The 20,661-nt window shown below is 44.4% G+C and overlaps 2 protein-coding genes across 3 annotated transcripts; both read left to right on the top strand.

The window, feature by feature from the left end:
• Window positions 1-62: 62 nt before the first annotated feature.
• sirt2 (sirtuin 2 (silent mating type information regulation 2, homolog) 2) lies at window positions 63-5,355 on the top strand. 2 transcript variants are annotated; one of them, XM_080845330.1, is made up of 16 exons: window positions 63-198; window positions 415-458; window positions 716-764; window positions 843-953; window positions 1,140-1,181; window positions 1,324-1,430; window positions 1,539-1,595; window positions 2,219-2,287; window positions 2,697-2,826; window positions 2,963-3,022; window positions 3,156-3,211; window positions 3,531-3,607; window positions 3,888-3,939; window positions 4,081-4,148; window positions 4,550-4,616; window positions 4,753-5,355. In XM_080845330.1, exons 1-16 carry the CDS (start codon window positions 183-185, stop codon window positions 4,897-4,899), a joined length of 1,152 nt encoding a protein of 383 aa, XP_080701456.1. In that variant the 5' UTR covers window positions 63-182; the 3' UTR covers window positions 4,900-5,355. The 2 variants fall into 2 exon arrangements, with proteins under 2 accessions (XP_080701456.1, XP_080701457.1); XM_080845331.1 differs by lacking the exon at window positions 415-458 and having other exon boundaries at window positions 82-198.
• A 1,566-nt stretch (window positions 5,356-6,921) lies between these two features.
• On the top strand, window positions 6,922-20,108 carry rinl (Ras and Rab interactor-like; the record flags this gene model as incomplete). Its single annotated transcript, XM_080845099.1, has 11 exons — window positions 6,922-7,046; window positions 7,448-7,610; window positions 13,055-13,163; window positions 13,962-14,034; window positions 14,171-14,259; window positions 14,529-14,617; window positions 14,792-15,017; window positions 15,312-15,938; window positions 16,186-16,503; window positions 17,254-17,385; window positions 19,501-20,108. The coding sequence occupies 11 exons, from the start codon at window positions 6,922-6,924 to the stop codon at window positions 20,106-20,108; spliced, it is 2,559 nt and encodes an 852-aa protein (XP_080701225.1).
• Between the last annotated feature and the right edge of the window lie 553 nt (window positions 20,109-20,661).

The following is a 20,661-nucleotide window of genomic DNA, read 5'->3' as shown; positions in this document are numbered from 1 at the left end:
TAGCCGGACTTATTTTGAGGTAGGAACACTGATCACTGATGGTGTCGCAAAATATGTTTGATGTCGCAAACACGACGATGTTGTAAACATACTTGGTAGGCTAGCTCAGATAGATGCTTTGCAAGTAGAATCAGACAATTCATACAGTCTCGATTCCGTCGAAGTACAGTCAAATCGAATAGATGTCTGATGCTCAAGGTAACCATTTTCCAGTTTTGTGAAATGTACCTTTATGTTTAAGATAAACTGACAGTCACTGATCGGCGCTGCCAAACCATCTGGCTAGTTTATAAACTTGCGTTAACTGTCAGGTGATAACAATTAACTTACTGTGTGCTTCTTTGATAAGTCTTGCGATCACTAGATGCGTTTACCTTGAGAATACAGCATGTCACATATTTGTTTTGATTGTAGAAGTCACAAAGCCAGACGAGGAGGCCGAATCTCCGGTACCCGAAGTAAGTTAGATTATTAAGGGTAACATTAGGGTAACCTCACATATTGGCTAAATGAATGCAGAACATGGTCCCGCAGAAAAACATTGTCTATGAGGAACTTCCCAACTGACACAAGCGCCTAGAGGCAATTGTGTTATGGCGCTATACAAATAAAAATTGAATTGAATGTCTGACTTGTGTTGTGCTGTAAGTTGTTTTGTAGGTTTTAGCTAACAGAACTCGATTGTTGTCTAATCAAGTCCCTCTTAAATATGCAGGGCCAGTCGGACGATAGCGACGAGGGTGAGGCATCGGGAGACACAGAGAGTAAGTCTGCCCTTTTCTGACGGTTCCTTATTGTTTTTTATTTTGCCAGCCCTGATTTATGTTTCCCCCATACACCAGTGGATTTCCTGCGCAGCCTATTCTCTCGGACTCTCGGCTTGGGCCCTGGAGAAAAGGTTTTGGATGAGCTGACGCTCGACGGTGTCGCCAGACACATTCAGAGTGGCTCATGTGAGTCAAGGTTTCTCAATTTCAAAAGTTGTCGAAGATCTTTTCGAATATGCATGTGAGTGATGGGAAATGGCGCAAGTGTTTTTTTTTTTTTTTTTTACAGCGTATGATTGGTGAATTCTGACAAGAGATATAGGCTCCTGAGTTGAAACAAGTCATAGTGAGTTTCTGCATATCCCCCTACAGGCAAGAATATCATCTGTATGGTCGGTGCTGGAATATCAACTTGTAAGTAGCCTGCTGAAATACTATGCCCGTAGCACATTCACATAGAAGGAGGTAAATATTGTGCTCTTTTCACAACAGACTAACATCCATATAAGAGTTCTGATGTTGTGAGTGTGAACTGGTTTGGTTTGTCTGTGTTTAGCGGCAGGAATCCCAGACTTTCGCTCTCCCGTCTCCGGTCTCTATGCCAACCTTCAGAAGTACAATCTACCTTACCCAGAGGCCATTTTTCAGATTGACTACTTCAAGGTATGCACCCTCTTTCACTGGTGCTGTGGGAAACTGATTTATAAAACCAGTTAGTTTTGTCTCTCTCACTAGGGTCCCCTCCAATTTTCTAAATTTGTCTTTTCTCAGAAACATCCAGAGGCCTTTTTCGCCTTAGCCAGGGAGCTCTTCCCTGGACAATTCAAGGTATCTCAGCTCACCTGGATGTTTGGAGCAGGTGTTTTGGTTATTTAACCATTGCTTGATGCACTCCTTTATAGGTTTGGAGTTGACTTTGTGCATTACTAGCACTCTTGTCTCAGTGCTACAGACCTGGGAGGCTGTGTAACTCACCTGAGTGGTCTGCGTGAGTGTGAATGGAGTGGTCTGCGTGAGTGTGAATGTGTCCAAACTGCTGTGATATGTCTGAAGCCCACAGTATGAGTGGTCTGTGTGAGTGTGAATGTGTCCAAACTGCTGTGATATGTCTGAAGCCCACACTATGAGTGGTCTGCCTGAGTGTGAATATGTGCACTGAGAGGCTGTGTAACTAACCTGAGTGGTCTGCCTGAGTGTGAATATGTGCACTGGGAGACTGTGTAACTATATTGAGTGGTCTGCCTGAGTGTGAATATGTGCACTGGGAGGCTGTGTAACTATACTGAGTGGTCTGCATGAGTGTAAATATGTGCAAACTGCTGTGTTATGTCTGAAGCCCACACTATGAGTGGTCTGCCTGAGTGTGAATATGTGCACTGAGAGGCTGTGTAACTATACTGAGTGGTCTGCCTGAGTGTGAATATGTGCAAACTGCTGTGATATGTCTGAAGCCCACAGTATGCCACTACTTCATCAGGATGCTGAAAGAGAAGGGGCTGCTCCGGCGCTGCTACTCCCAGGTGAGGTCCCTGCATCCCACCCCCTGTGGAGGGTCCTATCCTACCCCCTGTGGAGGGTCCTATCCTACCCCCTGTGGAGGGTCCTATCACACCCCCCTATCCTACCCCCTGTGGAGGGTCCTATCCCATCCCCCTATCCTACCCCCTGTGGAGGGTCCTATCCCATCCCCCTATCCTACCCCCTGTGGAGGGTCCTATCCCATCCCCCTATCCTACCCCCTGTGGAGGGTCCTATCCCACCCCCCTATCCTACCCCCTGTGGAGGGTCCTATCCCACCCCCCTAGCCTACCCTGTGTGGAGGGTCCTCAATCGCACCGATCATTGCCTTTTGCGACTATACTGTTATTGTTGTTGTTGTTATTATTATTTTGTATTATTATTATTTTGTATTATTATTATTTTGCTTAGAACATTGACACTCTGGAGCGAGTGGCCGGCCTTGGGGATGCTGACCTGGTAGAAGCTCATGGAACTTTCTACACCTCACACTGTCTCAGCTTCCTTTGTCGCAAGGAGTACACCCTGGAATGGATGAAAGGTGGGTAACACATACACGAATGCGCACACACGCACACACACACACACACACACATACACACACACACATACACACACACACACACAATGTCTGAAATGTTCCACACTAAGGTTGGTCCATATCCTCTTTCATGCAGAGAAGATTTTCTCTGATGAGACCCCCAAGTGTGACAAGTGCAATGGACTGGTCAAGCCAGGTGAGACAGCTTTTATATTCAACACTTCTGATTGGCACATTAGTAAGTGCACATGTATCATATGAGTTTCATCTGTCTCTCCCCTCTCCTTGCTCTTCCTCTCTCTCCTCTTCCTCTCTCTCTCTTGTGTTAGACATTGTTTTCTTTGGTGAGAATCTGCCAGGACGCTTCTTCACTTCCATGACAACGGTAAGAGAGACCAGAAGGCCTTTCCCTTCTTGTTCCTGTCCCCATTGATTCTTTCTTTCCCTCTTGTGGCACAGCCTCAGGCAGATAGGCTCTCCGGCCTAGGGCTTTGTACAAATGAACATTGTTAATGGGGCTAACGTATGTAAATAATTAAAATTGAATCGTTTTAATTGAACTGGATTTAATTTGAATTAAATTTCAATGTGTGTGCCTGTTGCTTCTCTGTTTCTCTCACTCTCTGTTTCTCTTTCTCTCTCTGTCTCTGTCGCTTTCTCTCTCGCTCTGTCTCTCTGTCTCTCTCTCTCTCTCTCTCTCTCAGGACTTTCCTCGATGTGACCTGCTCATCATTATGGGCACATCTCTGCAGGTGCAGCCCTTTGCTTCCTTGGTTGGCAGGTAAGCACCTGATGCCTTAGTGCTCCAGCTCCTGTACATCAGCTGTAGGTTTGTGACTGCACTGATTGACCAGTAGAGGGCACTCTTGCTGAAGTCTTATATTCAGTACATATACATATTTATATAAATATTCAGCCCGGAGTGCATGGATAAGGATAGTAACAGGTCATAGTACACTCAGGGGGAAGAGACTGGATAAATATTTACATGGTCTGTGTTGCTCTTCAGATTAATGTTGGAATTTTGACATTTTCTTGTGTGCATTTTGTCTGTGATTCAGAGTTCCTAAGAGTACTCCCAGACTCCTCATCAACATGGAGAAGACCGGAGAGGTGCGGTTTCTGTGTTCTTTTTTTGTGTGCTGTATTTTATTTCATTTCTACAGCATTACATTTTTGATCGTGTGTCTAATCATGAGACCCTCTCCCCCCCTCTGTTTCTCTGTCTTTCTCTTCCACTTCCTCCCTCTGCAGTCTGACTTCATGAGTGGGATGCTTGGTTTGGGTGGAGGGCTGGATTTTGAGTCAGACAAAGCGTACAGGTAAGGTGTGCAGTGTACAGGGCTCTGACTGTGACCGCTGGTTTGAAAAGCTCCACTAACAACAGATGGAGCCATCAGCCTATTTCAATTTCCCAGCGGGCAGCAACAGGCAGTGGATGCCCTTTGTTTTAAATGCAGGAATATGCAAGGGAGTTCCCCTTAAATACCTCTGCCTCCCACCCGCAACTGTATTTAGAGCCAATACAAAACAGACATTGCTACAGGGAGGGTTTTTTTTTTTTAAATCTGCTTTTGAAAATGGTAATGTATAGGAGAATACTCAACTGACAGAGCACTCTACTATTTGGGGTAAGCCTGCAGAAAATAAGTGCAAAGGAAGGATAGTGGAGGTGATGAGTGTTGGTCAGAGTCCCATAGTGAAGCTCCAGTCTCCTTCACAGGGATGTGGCCCACATCAGCACCTGTGATGATGGCTGCCTGGCTCTAGCAGACCTCCTGGGATGGAAGGTAAACCAACAACAGAATATGGATTGATGTTCTTTGCAGTCTAATACTCCATACGTATTGGTGCACTGTGTTTTGGGGGTTGGATTGCTTTAGGTGGGTATGAAACTAATATCATTCTGATCGGCTTCTATCCCAGGCGGAGCTGCAGGAGCTGGTGAACAGGGAGCATGCTTTGATTGACAGCAAAAATAAGAAGGAGAAAGGAGAAGTAGCCAATGAGGACTCTTCAGCCACAGAAAAGGCAGCTCCAGGGGCGGAAGCCAAAAGCCAAAAGACTGAGTGACTCATGAGAGAAAAGCACAGTGGAAAGAGATCTCCAGTGGCTGTGGCCAGTGACGAGACACAGCTGAAAACAGAACTGCATATGCTTCTCAGTAGTGGAGTGCTTCCTACACATCCACATGAGGCAGGCTATCCCAGTAGTTGCTAATTATGACTTCAGTTAATGAGCTTTCTTAATCAATGGTTCTGAAAATGAATATGCACTGTATTTTTTGTTTGTTTTGATAGGGAAAAAACATATGAATGATAAACTAACATTAATGTATGTGTTTTAATCTTTTTAAATTATCTTAAGTTTGTATCATAAGTTCTATTATTCTTGTCTGTGTTGGAGGAAAGAGAAGAAGCTCACTCCAGTGGAGTGTTGTGACACTGAGCTCACGTCCCATAAACTCAATACTATCCCAGGAGCAGCATGTATCAACAGTAACAAACAGGAAGTACAACTAAAGCAGAATAAAACATTCTAAACAAAGTTGAACAGAAGTGTTGATTCTTTTGTAGTAAACAGTACACTTATACATATCCGAATCTCTGAGATTAAACTAAAACATGTCAATACTTGTCAGAAACCTGCATGGGCCTGGCTAGATGGCCATGATGACATGACCACGGCGAGAGTTTATTCTCACCAACTCAGAGTGAGGCGTGCATTTCCTCCTGTGAAAAAAAAAAACCGTACCCTCTACTGAAATGGCTTCCTGTTTGGTGGCTGCTGCTCACTTCACTGTTCTTCAATTCAGCCAAAGACAAGGTGCTGTTTTCTCAGGTCCTACAGTGGGCCTGGGCTTTCCAGAACAGTGCCCTACATGGCATATTCAGGGCCCACTGTGGCCCACAGAATAGTGTATTTTCTGTGGGGCCTGGGGTTTGTCTCTTGACATGTGTAGATATACTTTTTCCTATTTCACAAACTACCTACCCAACGCTTTTGTGTGACCGTGAAACATTTTGTACTTCACAAACTAGAGTAAAAAAAGCTGTGTTTCCTGCTGTATGAGTACATGAGGTTCAACACGAGCCTGGAGGTGGGAGGTAGACTGAGGGGGAGAGAGAGCATGCTCAAGTGAAGGACACAAGCAAATGCCATGAGACAGTGACTGATGAAGACGTCATCTGTCATAGCAGAGCCCCACCACGCGGCCGAGGAAGAGCGGTCCTGAGAATCATGCTGAAGACCGATGTACATCAGAGGCTCTCGGAAGCGCTTGAGAAATAGGTGAGGTTGCAAGAGCAATAGAAGGCGAGTAACTGAAGTTCCATGAGCAGAAGTGACTGGAGGCTCAGCATGCGGTGAAATGAAGACTGCAGACAAGAGACTCAAAGGAACCCTGCTGCCTCCAGCAGAATGTGAGTACTGTTAGGAACATGACTTCTCACTAGATCTGGGCTTTATGATTTCTGTAATGCCAATAGAAATGTTGGTGTGTAGAGACTTGAACCATGTTTGCTTACACAATTGTGGCAGCATGTACCCAAGGCATCCTGTTCAGAGCTAAACTTACTGACAAAACGACACGATTGAGTTTGGTGTTTTTCTTGGTGCCTTCCAGTTTTGTGTATCTTGAAAGATAGAGGCGGTTTAGAGATTTGATTTGTAAAGAACTGCACTGGCAAAGCAGTAGTAAGGCTGAGTGATGTGCGTGGGTAGGTTGGCCTCTTTGTTACCTTAGCTTTTGGTATTTTATTTCTACATCCTCAAATCATTGGTTTAGGTGCTTACTGTTAAACCCCTAGATCTCTTACATTGTTAGCTTAGTTCCAAGTCCCAAGTGATGTCCCATAGTACTTTGTAATACTAATACAGGACTAAATGCCCTCAAAGCTGTGAACAATTTAGAATAATAGGAGCCATTTTGTCATGGGTTGTAATGCTGTGTGAGATGCTAGAGAGAATTAGATGTCATGTAAACTGTTAAAAAAGGAGCGTGCAAAGACAGGTTATTGTGAAATGTGTGTCTGTTCACCATTTCCTGTATCTTTCTAAACTGTATCATTCGTTTCCTGTGGTTGCCTTGACACCATGCAGACAACCTCCAATGGGGGACAGCAGCTGTTTGAGAGCCACTTAGTGTACCTGAACCAACTGGCTCTGCTGGGCATGATGGAGTCTCTGGAGGACGGGCCTGACCAGGGACATGCTAAAGGGTGAGAGGGCAATGCCTTCATCTTTTCTTTCTTTTCTGTGATATACATAGTGGCGGGTCCTTAGATACGGTGGTGTCAGAGAGAAATGCCTCACTATAAACCTGTCATGTCTGTAGCAATGGACATGTCTTTCCTTAAAGGGTCAGTTTTCAGTTCAATCCCAGAAGGGAAGGGAAGTGCCCTAATGACATTTTTATGGCAGAGTTTTGTGAATGCATGTTTGTCTTGCCATTTATTTTATTCTTACTCATGGCAGTTTCCACAAAAGGCCTGTTTGGAAAGATTGTCATCCCATCAGTCTGTATGAAGCAGCTTACTGTCTTTAGGATGTCCGTGTTGACACTTTGGTAACTATGGGGATCATTGATGATTTAACCCTTTGGTACTTCTGATATGTTCAGCTGTGTTAAGTCCTCCAGAAGGATGTCCAATGGGGCCTCAGCCCCTGCCAGCAGGCCCTTTGTCCTTCTGCTGCACCTCAAGGCGTGCCAGGAGGCCTGGGCCCCTGGGGCACCCTGGACTAAAGATGGGGCACATGCTGCCCTGTGGGGTCGCCCTGCAGGGGTAAGTACACCTCATATCACTGTTCCTTCAAATACAATGCACTGCTCTTAATAACAGCTGTCAACCTCCACATGGAAATAGTTTTGAACAAATAAAAAGCATAAAATGGCAAGCAAATGTTCAGCACAAATCCAGAATGATTGGATAACTATCACTTAATGCTTAAATGCTTAAAAACTGCTGAATTGAATTTACACAAAAAAGAAATCCACTCTGACTAGCTCACTGTATGATGAGCCTCACAGAATGCTATGCCTGCAGAAACCATGCTGATACAATCCATTCTGAAACCTTGTTCACGATCAAAGGATTGTGTTAATCAATGGCTTTGTATTAATGAGTGACTTTGTATGAATCATGTGCGTACATGAGCAGGAACATGACTTTTCTGTGTTTCTGTGTGTGTAACTTAGATTATTAAGTGCTGATCGATGGCCACTTAGTATGTGTATGTGTGTAAGTTACATACGTAAAAGAAGGAACCTTCTGTCCATGTTTGCATGGGTCGAACTGTGCCTGTCCAGCCATCTTTTGCTGTGTGACCGAAAGCAGGCAGGATGACACAGAGAGACCTTAGTTCATGTGTGTCTATTTCTGCTGACATGTATAATTATGGCGTCAGAGTTAAATACATCCAAACTTAAATGGACCGCGTGCAATGTTTGTGAAATTGCTTCACTCTCATCTTTGCACTGTGAGTGAGCCCAACAATTGTTGTTGAATAAATATACTTATATGCTCCAGTGACGTGCCGTGAGGTTCGTAGCTGGTGAGGCACAGAAACCGGAAGTGATTGCGTCATTTTGAGCTCTAGTTGTTTTAAAAAATGTATAATGTATATATACATGTGTATATATGTCTATGGTTTTAAAATTGTCATCAGAACTGAAAAAACGTTATGTTTTATTGTCTAATACCATTATTTTTGAACAATCGTTTTTTTTATTGTATTATGATGAGTTATTAATAAGATATTAATAGTTACAAGCTAGAGTATGTAGCCCTCCACCAATGATATGGCTCATTTCATTTTGTCTGGAGAAAATATAACTACGGTGGTGGGATGCTAATTTAAATGACCATTTACCCAACTCGGACACAGTTTTGAGAAAAACAATTACATATTTATTTTCACAACATATTAACAAGCAAACAGTTAAACACCGCATACATTGCACACAATACCAACAATACCAACATGTTCTACTGGCCAGTATCATTTATAGTTGGTGCACTTTCGTTGGAGCTCGTAAATAAAAACAAAAGTAATCCACTCACGACTTCCCTGTTCAGTGGAAATAGGTTGTCCTCTTCTCCCGCGATCATCCTTGAGCGAATGCAGTCAGTGGCTAGTTTAGCTCACCTAGTCTGCTCACAACTTCAAGCCAACTGTCCTGTAGAAGCAGCCTTTAGCGTGGTTCGTGTTGCGCATGTAGTCCCGTTGAGAAACGTGAAACACTCCAATGCAAATGTCAATACATTCTGTCCCGTCCTTTGAAGCAAAACTTTTAGCTCCGGCATTGGTCTCCCATTATTTATCATTTCACATTTCATTTCACGTTTGGATTGAAAGTCCAGTTTTGAGATCTGCTTCAGTTTAGCAATACGATGTTCCATTTTCGCCGTCAAGTAGAAGTGTAGAAGAAGCACAACCGACGTCAGAACCTATACCCGACAAGTGCGCTCTCGCTCGCCTCCTTACCTGAGGCAGTGGTACTGCCTGCCTCATCTAAAGACGGATTCATGCTCAGAGACGTAAGCGTATGCGCAAGCGCAAGAGGCCGCGCAAGCCCTTTGCGCGACCCTTGCGCGACTTTTCACGTCTTGCGTGCGTCGGCCCCATTTTCTAGACTTGCGCCATTTTTTACGTAAGCTTTTACGCGAGCCTCACAGCCTGCATTCTATCAACGAATGTTACGAGATGAGGTTACTAAAATATTCTGCATGTCTACTCAGTTTTACAGTGCTTCCCAAGTAAAGGTTTGAAAAGAACTTCAAGCTTCAGACTTTCTGTTAGAGAACCTGTGATCTATCTGCAGAGCAAGCTCACACAAAAACATTAACTTGAATTAATTGATGCTAATACCTAGCGCGGTGTCTATAAGATTTCCCATATACGTTAGCATTAAGCTAACGTATTTTCTACCACAGTAAAACATGCAATACTATGTGATTGTTTTTAGAAACGAATATTACGTGATGAGATTACTAAAATGTAGTCTGCATGTCTGCTCAGTTTAACAGTGCTACCCAAGCAAAGGTTTGAAAAGAACTTCAAGCTTCAGACTTTATGTTAGGGAAACAGCTTTCTATCTGCCAAGCAAATGGCAGGCTCATGACAACATGCGCAACCTTTGGGAGCATGAACTGCTATGAGTACATTTTGCGCAACAATTAACACCAACGCAGAACCAAGCAAGCCCCTTAACGCTGGGTGCCCACAGTACATACGTCTTGCGTTTAATCGCTGTGCGATAAGTCGCCTGGGGGGCGTGGTCAGAAAATTCAGTTTGTCTGTAGCAAATGTTCAAGTATATGAAACTTATTAGCAGCTCGCTAGCTAGCCACTATGTGCTCCAATGGGTTTTCGGTTAAAGTTTTCGCGGCAAGCTAACAGTAATTGTTCAGAGTTCAGTTAAGATGTTGCGCTGATTACTTTAATTTATAATTTGTGAATTTCTTCTAGCTAAACCATATATATCAGCCAGTTCAATCACGAAAACGTTGTAGGCCTATGTAACATATTTAGCAGCTAGCTAGCTAGCTACAATGTGTTTTCAATGGGTTTTCGGTCAAAGTATTAGCAGCAAGCTAACTAATAGTTGAGAGCTTAATTAGAGCTTAATTTAAGACCTACAATATTCTATTTGACCTCACAGCATTTTTGTAGCATATAAACAACAAACCGAGTCGATTAGACATATACAAGTCGTGTAGATAACCTTTATTCTGAGTCCCGAGAGTCCGCCATCTTGTTTCGATATTTTTGATTACTCCCGCCCCTATGAGCTACGTTGACTTCCAAATCACACACACGCCGAACTGATTGGCTCTCAGCAGGCAGCAAGTCGCCTTCATTTGCATAGAGTTAAAAAATCCCCAACTTTCAGCAGGCAGCAGAGACGACTTTTTCCTCAGCAGGCGACAAGTCGCCTCCATTCTATCCCAATGAGAGCGACACGATGTCGCGTCCCGTGGGCATCCACCGTAAGGGTTTTTCAATGCGTTTTGAGCTCGACTCAAAGGTTCTACGCTTGCGCATGCATGCGTAAAACCCAGTTTGGAGTGATTGCGCAATCCCAAAAAAGCCCATAGACACCAATGCAACCCATGGCACGTCCCTGTTTTCTGGAACCGGAAATGCGCAAATTCAGCGATTTTGATAATAAAAATGCTCGAAATGATCGGAATCATGCAGAAATGACACCTGTAACACAGATTACTAGAGAAATATGAATATTTATTTTATAATATATAAATATATATTATTTTTTTATTTTTTTTTATTTACTTTTCAAAATGACAGGGAAGGCTCTGCCCCTGCCTCCTCTGACCGCACGTCCCTGATATGCTCGTACTCAAGAGTTTCCTGACATTAATCGCAGAGGACATTTGGATATTGTGTGGCTGGTTACTCCTGCTCAATAGTATGTTAGAGACTTAACAGACACAAACATTACATTACATAACATCCTGACCTGGGAAACCTGTCAGAAGGAAGTCACACAGGCTGCCAGTAGTACTCTTATATGGTTCATATTTGAAGGGTGCGTTGTCTACTACACGTATTGCTTTCATTTCACATGCACACTGCTGAGTGGGTAAACATAATCATATCAGGACGGCTACTCTTAACAGTTCCCCTAATGAGTGGAGCCAGATAAGGTGGCAGGCAGGCAGGCAGGCAGGCATGTAAAGTGACGCTTTGAGTGCAAATGTGTTGTGTGTCCACTTCCCTTTTCTTCAACTGGTTTGCTTCAGACTTCTCAGATGAAGAACAATTAGCATGTGTCATAGCAGAAGAAAGTGAAGATAAGGTCCTACATGAAAGAGATACTGAAAGAGAGCCTATGCATGAGAAATCAAGTGAGAAAGAGAACAGGTTGTGTAGCTGATATGACATATTGAGGACCTTGTTGAAAAGCTGCAGTGAGACATAAGATTTTAAGAGTGTTTCTGAAAAAGGAATGTTTTTATACCATCATCTCTCAAGGAACGGTAAGTAAACGGGAACACTGTGGTCCAGGGTTTGTGGTGGACTGAAAATAGGCAAACAGGCACTCTACAAGTGACAGCTTAATGTGCTTTGAACAAGTCATTGTAAAGGTACATTAATGCACGCAGACACAGGGGATAGTTCAAAAAGAATAAGACAGGGGGGTGTCAACGTTTGTGCTTAGCAAAATACTGATGACTCTTAATCAGTTGTCTTTGCACAAACCACATGCAATTTACTCTTTATTAATGATTCATAATAAAGGAAAGAACATCCACGCCTATGTGAATACACTACCCTACAGGTTCTAGTCCATTCTGTTTAGATGCACTATTGCAGCCATGAAGTCCATGGATATTTAGTCAGTGGCAGAGAATTAGATTGACTCTGTCTCTGAGACATGTGCTTCATGTGCTGAGGTAGTTCTTAACAATGAGTGAGATGCATGTGAATGTATAAGTGTGTGTGTGCTTTGTGCATGTGAATGTATAAATGTTTGTGTGCGTCTTTGAGCATGTGAATGTATAAATGTGTGTGTGTGTGTCTTTGAGCATGTGAATCTATAAATATGTGTGTGTGTCTTTGAGCATGCCAATGCACTTTCAATGAGCCACATATCATTAGTGAGGATGTGCATAGTTATCACATATTTGCCTTTGTGTGTGTGGAGAGGTTGTATTAGGTCAAGTAGGGCCTAGCAGCTTAGTAAGCATGTTAGTGAAAAGCTGACAACTTAAAACCCAAGTCATATGTGATCTTTCTAAGTCGCACCTGCCTCAAAACCTTCCCATGTAATTCCTCCTGAGTGAAGTGCAGGTTGTCTGCAAACAAATAAATAAGTAGTTAATTCAATGTGGACTGGTTGTCTTGTCAGCATTAATATGACATTTTGATGTCCTCCAATAATCTATGTTATGTAATATTGTGATTTCTATATTCCTATGAAGTGTGTAATTGTGTGTGCCTGTCCATGCATGCGTGTGTGTGTGTGTGTGTGTGTGTGTGTGTATCTGCGCATGTCTGCTTGAGTATGACTAGCATGTTGGCCTATTCGTAGTGCTGATGGTAGATGTTGCTCTGCTTATTGTCTCCTTCACCTGCCAGGGACTGCAAATGGTTATGAGCTAGTAGTCAAATCTGGTTCATCTATTTGAAGTGAATGTATTTTGTACACGGTCCCTGAAATTAATACACCTGAAATTAATAATACTTAACATCCCCACTATAGAGCTTCCTGGTACTGCGAGATTCTTCTGCTCAGCCAGAGCTGCTGTGTGTGTGTGTGGAGGGCGCCAGCGAGCAGGTGAAGGATTTCCCCATCCGTAGCTCGGGAACAGGTAGGCATGACTCCCAGCATGCCGTTTCAAAGTGACTAAGGGGCAGGGACACTCCTGAAGGTGGACATTTAAGTGATAAGTACTCAGAATGGGTCATCTGCACTTGTCTCTTGTTTGGCCAAACTCTGACCCATTTTTGTTCAATCAGTAAACCTTATTTGGATAAAGTATTTGGATGTAGAAAAACAGTAAACAATGAATATTGTTTTGTGTTCTTGAATACTTCCTTGACTTGCTTGGGAACAGTCTTACCGAGTCAGGCTTTCTCTCTTTTTTTTTTTTACTTCCCTAAGTTATTTGGCCTGTTCAGTTAACTCTCCCGTCCTTCCATTCTGAACTGTGTCAATCATACATGGCTAAAACCATTGGCAATATATGAGCTGTAATCTGGATAAATGAAACACACAGTATAATGTGGCACTATAGTGTGGCAGTTTGGATTGGAATGACTTCTATTGTCTTGCACCCAGACTGACCAGGCAGGACACCCCCTCAGACTCCTCAGAAACACAGTGTCAGTGTGGGAACCAGACTTAAACCTCAGGCTCCTCAGAAACACAGTGTCAGTGTGGGAACCAGACTTAAACATTAACATGGACATTATTCAACGGCAGTGCTGTCCTTTCCTTATTCTGCACCCAGCCGGTTAAGGCTGTTGTATGCAGTGACAATCTCCCACATCTGCCTTCCCTAATGGAGATTTCCTGTGATGCAGACCCTCCTCCACCTCCTGATCTCTCTCTCTCTCTCTCTCTCTCTCTCTCTTTCTCTCTTTCTCTCTCTCTCTCCCTCTCTCAGTGGTGCAGCTGATAGAGTCTCACCTGGGGTTTCCTGACCTTGCTCAGCTGGTGGTATTCTACACCCTGAGCAGGTAAGCTGCCTTGGTTGAGGTCCAGTGTTTCTGTCGTGAGCCTGTCAGAGCAGGTGCCTGATGTGTGTGTGTGTGTGTGTGTGTGTGTGTGTGTGTGTGTGTGTGTGTGTGTGTGTGTGTGTGTGTGTGTTTCCAGAGACGTGCTGCCTGTGTGTTTACTCGTCCCTGCATGGATGTCAAGTCTGGCCAAGCCTACTGAGAAGCCTTCTCCACAGCTCGGACCCAGTAATCCCACCCCCTCTCTGACCATAGTCTTCTTCTCCTTCTGCTTCTGTTACTGCCCTACTGCAGTCTTGTTTCTAGAATCTTCTGTCCCCCCTCTTCCCCCTCTGTTCTGCTCTCCTCACACCTTCCTCAGGCCACTTGAAACCTTTCTGCTGAATCACCTTCTGCTTCCGCACACATTGCCATATCAGTGACTACCTCATGGTCAACTTCCTCATTCTTGTTTTCTGCTGTGTGTGTGTTTGTGTGTGTGTGTGTTTGTGTGTCAGAGTCCTGGCTGTGTCCTCCGTCAAACCCATCTTCTGATTCCATGCCAGTGTCATCAGTAGCACCTGGGGCTGTCATGTGCACCATACAGGTAAGTGTTTGTGTGTGTGCACCACTGTGTGTGTATGTGTGTGTGTGTGTGTGTGTGTGTGTGTGTGTGTGTGTGTATGTGTGTGTGTGCACCACTGTGTGTGAGTGTTTGTGTTTTTTGCTGCCAGATGAGTTTCAAGCAGCGCATCAACACCTGTTCTTAATCCAATGACAGCTGACCACAGCCAGCGGAGCTCTCTGCATCATCAACCCACTTTATGTCCATGAGCATGGAGATGATTGGCTGTCCCAGGCATCTGTCAGTGCGCAGCAGGGTGCTCACCCAGACAAACGGAGGTTTGAAAGGCGGCTCAGCAAGACCAGACCCTGGGGAGGAGCGGGATTGGTCAAGAATAGAGGAATTTCATTGGATGAAGAGACATTGCAAAGCTACTCAAAAGGTCCATGTGCAAACGTGTTTTAATTGTGGTGTCTGTTGGGTTCTACTTGGATTGGATTGTGTAGTATTCTGCCTCACTTGTAACATTGCTTTTTATGAATATCAGATAAAGTTGAGGCATGGATGTGTGAGTTTGAACTAATATTAAGAATTTTACGCAACTGACCGGAGTGAGGTTTTTACTTTAAAAGCCTTTATTGAGAATGAGCAAGTACACTAAAACCATTACTAAAAACAAACTACATTCCTGAAAGCTGTGTACGCGCTGACATGTCCCTGCTCTCCCGTCCAGCAGGTTCAGGTGCAGGTGTGGGGGCGGCGGTGGTCACTCCCTCGACTGGAGTGGTGCTCCGCAGGTCCAGCTCTTCCAGCAGCAGCAGCTGTGACCTGTTCCAGAGGGCCTCCACTGGGAGCTCAGTCTTCTACAGCTCAGCACCTCAGTCCCCTCACCGTGTGTCTTGGGTGGAGAGCAACATGTGGATGTCCCCCCCTCCACCACCCTCTCTCCTCCACCCTCCGTCCCTGGAGCTGGACTCGCTGTCAGTCAGCAGCATGGAGGAGGAGACTGACTCCCCCTGCTCTAGTCCCGCCCTCTCTCACCACTCGCGTCTGCTATTGGCCGACAAGATGAAAAATCGCCTGTCTGCCGTGGGCAACGCGCTTGGTGTTCTGGTCAATCCCCAGAAGCGTCTGTCCAATCGGGTGCAGGAGCTGAGCAGGAGCAGGAGCGGGGGGTTCGGGGTGGCGCTGCGGGCCTTGGTGGAGCAGACGCAGCGAGCGGTGGTGGCGGAGGAGGTGACCAGCACAGACATCCTGCAGGAGGTGCGCACCTCCCTCACAGGTCTGCGGGACATGCTGATGGAGCACCCCGACGTCAGCAGCCTCATGGACAGCATGTCAGACCTGCCTGACGCTGAGCTGGGTGAGAGGAGGCTGAGAAACTCACACTGCACTGTATTAAGACCCAAACACTGCATCAGTGACTCCTGATATGAGAATGAGTAGATAACGGCAGAAATACCATTACGTTCTGTTACGTTCAATGCATTGAATTGAAATGAGGCAGACATCTCTCCAGCTCTTGCCTCTCCTTCCCTGGAATCTGAGACTAGCTGGCCTGTGCTGCTCTGGGTCATCCATGTCTCATTCATGTCTCTCCTCTCTCTCAGATGTCATGCTGGAGATCTCACTGCATAAAGTGGCCCTGAAGCCTGTCAGCTCCCACCTGTACTCCTGCATCCACTCCTCCCACAGCAGTGATGGAAGCTTCCAGAAGCTCCAGAGCAACCAGCACACCCTGGAGGGCCGGAGTCTGGAGGAGCTGGAGGGCACCACTGGGACGGGGGTCCCCGATCCTGTCACCATGGAGAAGATCCAACAGCGCTGGGTGTCCATGCATGGGGCCTACTCACCCAACACCAAGGTGCAGATCCTGCTTAAGGTGTGCAAGACCATATACCACAGCATGAGCGCAAACGCCGAGCCTGGTGAGTACGGCAACACCTATCATCACCATTAGTCGGCACCTTGCTAATTTAGCTCAGCTAAAAGGGAGAGGAGCTTACGTCCACCTATCTCACATCTGCTGTCTTCTGTATTTCATTTTGGATCTTAGGGCCGGTGGCAGTAGTTCTTATTTGTGTTTTATACTCTTATTTGCGATGTTTGGTGTGACTAAATATATATTTGGTAAGGACTTGTTATTGTTCTAATATCTCTAAATGCTCAAGGCATTTTTTCACCAAGCTTTTTCATGTGTTAATCTTAGCCAAATCTTACATTTTTCAATTTTGCAATTTCATTTGGTGATTTTATCACATCCTGTGGATTGCAGAAGTGTGGCAGGGTTAAAAAAGTAGTGCAATACTAGAGTTCAAAGCACAGGCTAAAGGAACACAGCAGGTATCAGCTGGTAAACTTTGCTTACAATGGAGGCAAAAAAGAAGCAGGTGAATAACCAGTGGCAGTCCCTCAGCTCTGATTATTCAAAAGGCCTTGGAATACGTTTACATCAAGATCATTCTGTTATGAGGCAACATTTTAGTTTACTTAACACAAACATTATAGTATCTGTAGGTCTCAGGAAAGTCTGCTGGTAAGAACCCATTGGAATAGACAATTAGGTCTTACACATGAAATAATATCAGGTATGATTAAAGCAGCAGAAAGAGACCACCAGGCTGTGTTTGTGTAGTACGGACTTGTGTGTAATCGTTGTGTGTTGTGTTCTTTTGCAGGTGTGGTGTTTGGGGCAGATGACTTCCTGCCTTGTTTGACATGGGTGCTACTTCGCAGTGATGTGGTCACTCTGCAAATAGACACAGACTACATGATGGAGCTTCTGGACCCCATGCAACTACAGGGAGAGGGTAAGGCTGCATACAGACAAACACACACATACACATACACACACACACATACACACACATACACAAACACACACTCAAACACACACAGACAAACACACACATACACAAACACATATATAAAACACACACATACACAAACACATATGCAAACACACACAAACACTTATATCAAACATACACATACACAAACACACACAAGCACAAACACATATGCAAACACACACATACACAAACACATATGCAAACACACACGTACACAAACACTTACGCAAACGCACACACACACAAACACATATGCAAACGTACTCAATCATGCACATGCACACACACATTCTTATTTACCTACAGATATAGGTACACATACACACATACATTCATACACACACACACGCGCACACACGCACACAGACACACACACACACACACACACACACACACACACACAAACACACACAAACACACAAACACACACACAGCTATATGTGTGTATATATATATATTTATATTTATAGCTGCATGCTAGCTTAAATTGCACGCTAGCTGTTCACACCTGCACCAAGCTCCTGAGGCTGTCAGTATGCTCACTATGCTCTTATCTCTCAAACTGTACAATTATGTTGGCCTTGTCTTTGTGGACATTCTAACATGTTTCTCACATATCTTCTAACAATACTTTTTATATTAGTATTAACATTTTACATTTGGCAGATGCAAGTAGACACCAGCAACTCACTGTATTGTACATACATTTTCAACAGTATGTGTGCTCCCTGGGTATCAAACACTTGTCATTGGTGGCCAAGCAGCAAAGCTGCGAAAGCCACCTATTGGTTTTCTATTTATTATTATTACACACATCGGAGTCTATGGCAGTCCCTAGAACCGCATGGTCAAAAGTTGTGAAATTTGGCACACTTATTGGGACCAGTCCTCTCATCAATTTCACCAAGTTTCATGTCTCCCACTCCAACCCTCTAGCGCCACTAATGGGTCAAAGTTGAAGATGTGTTTATACATACATACTTTTGAACAATATGCCGCATTTTCGAAAATGAGGTATCATTGGATTCCCTGGATCAAGACGAGTTCAACTCAGTCTATGACATCATTAACAATTATATAGATTCTCAAGCTATTGTGAATGTTTAGGAAAAGTGTTTTTTCGCAACTCCTCCTACAATTCTTGTCAAGTTTTCTTCAAAATTGCCACGATTCATCTTCAGACCAAGCCTCATAAAAGTTGTGCCCTGGTGTTTTGTTTTTCGCAACCGTTTGTTAGTTACAGTCAATCAAATTGATGTGGCTGAATTGATTTGGCTGCCATTTTGAATGAATGAATATTATGTTTTTGGTGAATATCAAATAGTCACCAAATTTGCCACACTCTTTGGGACCAATCCTCTCATCAATTTCACCAAGTTTCATGTCTTACTTTTGAACCCTCTAACGCCACCAATGGGTCAAAGTTGAAGATGTGTTTACACACGTTACTTTTGTAGCGCATGGTCAAAAGTTGTGAAATTTGGCACACTCTTTGGGACTAGTCCCCTCATCAATCTCATCAACTTTCATGTCTCCCACTCAAACCCTCTAGCGCCACCAATGGGTCAAAGTTGAAGATGTGTTTACACACGTTACTTTTGAACCAAATGCCACGCTTCTTCTGGGTAATCTGACCAGCTTGGCCACCACATCGCTGCTTGCAGCTATATTTGGTGTTGTTATTGTCAGTGCCGCCGCTCCCATAACGCGCTCTACGCGCTGTGCGTAGGGCACCAAGTCCTGAGGGGGCACCAGAAATAGGCAACTAAAAAAACATAATAGTTATAATAATTATAATGCCGATATTATTTCAGTATATAAGTATAAGGCACCTTTTAGGCATGTATATCACAAAACAGGCAGAACAATTGCTAAAAAAAAATAACTATGTGGCACTGGTTGTTGTTATAGTTAGCATCTTGTCATTGGTGTTGTTGATGTTATAGTTAGCATCTTGTCATTGATATTGTTGATGTTAAAGTTAGCATCTTGTCATTGATATTGTTGTTGTTGTTGCTCTCTCTCTCTCTCTCTCTCTCTCTCTCTCTTTCTCTCCCCTATTTTCTCTGTCAGGTGGATACTACTTGACATCTGTCTACTCCGCCCTCTTCTACATCAGCACCTTCCGTCCCCGTTTGGCAGTAAGACAACTTAGTGTGGAGGCCCAACAGTCCCTCAGCCAATGGCATCGCAGACGAACCCTGCACTGCAACCAGTCACGCAGAGGATGCCACCGCAGAACCATCCGGAGGCACATAAACACCAGGACAAGTCCTAAAGACCTATTAGGACCTGAGGTTGAGAGTAGGGACACTCAGGTGCCCCCTGGGCGTAGTGAGGAGACACTGCAGGTTATTACTGACCACCAGAGTGTTGTGGAGGTTTGTATGAAGGAAAAGTCTGAGAATCACGCACAAGAGCCACAACCCAGAGACAACAAGTCCCCTGGTGTCAGAGGCAGTGGTCCAGTGGCCTCTGCCACAGGGAACAGGGCAGAAAGAATGGAGATGGATGCCAAACAGGACCCTCTCAGGGTGGTTGGGCGGACTGAGGGAGGGGCTGAGGTTCTCTGGAGTAAGGTGGTGGTGGAGGAGGAGGAGGAGGAGGAGGACGACGAAGCCGAAGCCAAAGCCAAAGCTGAAGTCGACACTGAGGAGGAGTGTAGCAGTGATGAGGGCTGAGGAGAATAATGCTCCCATGGACTGAAACCAACTGCACAGTAGTTGGAGAAATAATAAAATGAGCTATTTAATGTGATGCTTCTGGTTCTTAACAGTAGGTGGCAGTATTGGATATTGCTGTAGTCGTGGGAGATGAGAAGTGGCTAAGGTCTGTAATTGTAATTATCACTGTCAGTATCAATGTAAGTCTACAGCATCAGAAGAAATTCACAAATTATTATTAAAAGAGATATTTTCAGTTTCAGTTTTACTGTACATATTTCTGCAGACCATACATAGCATTGTAATATGCCAGACACGCACATCTCCAAATACAGGAATTTATAGTCACACATGCATGTACACAGGCACACAGACACACACAGACACACAGGCACACAGGCACACAGACACACAGACACACAGACACACAGACACACAGACACACAGACACACAGACACACAGACACACAGACACACAGACACACAGACACACAGACACACAGACACACAGACACACAGACACACAGACACACAGACACACAGACACACAGACACACAGACACACAGACAC

The sequence above is a fragment of the Sprattus sprattus genome (assembly GCF_963457725.1).
Source record: "Sprattus sprattus genome assembly, chromosome: 9".
NCBI classification, from domain to species: domain Eukaryota; kingdom Metazoa; phylum Chordata; class Actinopteri; order Clupeiformes; family Clupeidae; genus Sprattus; species Sprattus sprattus.
This window is presented reverse-complemented; position numbering and strand designations above follow the sequence as displayed.